This window comes from Asparagus officinalis, chromosome 4 (genome assembly GCF_001876935.1).
Source record: "Asparagus officinalis chromosome 4, Aspof.V1, whole genome shotgun sequence".
Lineage (NCBI taxonomy): Eukaryota > Viridiplantae > Streptophyta > Magnoliopsida > Asparagales > Asparagaceae > Asparagus > Asparagus officinalis.
Window position 1 is genome coordinate 135,559,982 of NC_033797.1, and position 1,151 is coordinate 135,561,132.

Below are 1,151 nucleotides of genomic sequence, written 5' to 3' on the forward strand. Positions count from 1 at the left end.
TCGAAAAATGCTGTAGCATTTAAAATCCGGGATTACTATAGCGGAGAAAAAATAATATACCGTGTGTCGTGCTTTGCACGGTGTTCACACTAGTATAAGTAATAAGAAGACTGGACACATGAGGATTGCAACCAAAAGTTGTTAACTTAAACGTCCAACAAGAGAACACATTTGCAATCTTAATTATTAGCATACGAACCGGAACCGACAAAACCCCTTCCAAAATCAATCTTTTTCCTGTACAAAGCTTTCCCCTCGCCAATCTCCTCTACAAAGGCAAAAACAGTTCCTAACAAAATTAACATATAAATATCACACCCAATACCCCCCGCCGACAGCCCGCCCCCCCCCCCCCCCCGCCCCCCCCTGCCCCCCCCCCCCCCCCCCCCCCCCCCCCCCCCCCGGCCCCCCCCCCCCTCACACCCTAAAACGATGCAGGAATTAATCTATTCGTCACTATACCACTATATTCTTATTCCCTATAACTTTTATAGATTCAAAAAAAAAAATCAACAGAAACAAGGTGGGGAAAAACTTTCTTCATAGAACAGAATCAGCTCGCCGGCAAACCCCTTCCATTAACTCAGCAAACAAGCCTGAAAAACCTGCCATCGCCTGAAAAACCCCGGGCAATCCAGTCTGTATATTATTCAAAGTCATCGAGCGAGTGACCTCAACAGCCTTCGAATGCCTGGTCATCTCATCTTCAACCTTCCTTCTGCACGCTGCGATTTCAAACGTGTATTATCTCGAGCGGGCACGGCTACGAAACACCTTCGCCACGTCGCCAGTTGGCCACGCCGCGAAATCACATACCTTACTGTAGAATAAGACTGATAGAACTTCTTCTCGATGGATCTCAACGCTGTGGACTTCTTGTCGAGCTCTCTTGAATAAGTTTCGGTCTTTTTCTTGATTCTCAACTCCTCTTCTTGTTTTGTAAAAATGACATGGACGACGTTGATGAAGCTTTTAATGGCCTCAGAGGCGACGGTGTCAGGGAGACGATCTAGGGCTTGCTTCCACTCATCGCAGAATGAAGTGAGCTTGACCGATATCGAAGACGAGTGATCGATTTGGTGATTGTTGTCGTCATTGCCTACGTGGATGAGAGTGAGCTTGAGCCAACCGTAGAGGGCTCGGGCGAACTC

General features: G+C 47.4%; 1 protein-coding gene across 1 annotated transcript in view; it reads right to left on the reverse strand.

Moving 5' to 3' along the window:
- The window catches only part of LOC109839355, a 9,078-nt gene continuing 8,384 nt past the window's right edge, over window positions 458-1,151 (reverse strand). The window contains 2 exon segments of the mRNA XM_020407784.1: window positions 458-737; window positions 740-1,151. The exon segment at window positions 740-1,151 is cut by the window's right edge and continues 157 nt beyond it. Coding sequence (XP_020263373.1) covers window positions 541-737; window positions 740-1,151 — 609 coding nt within the window. The 3' untranslated portion in view covers window positions 458-540.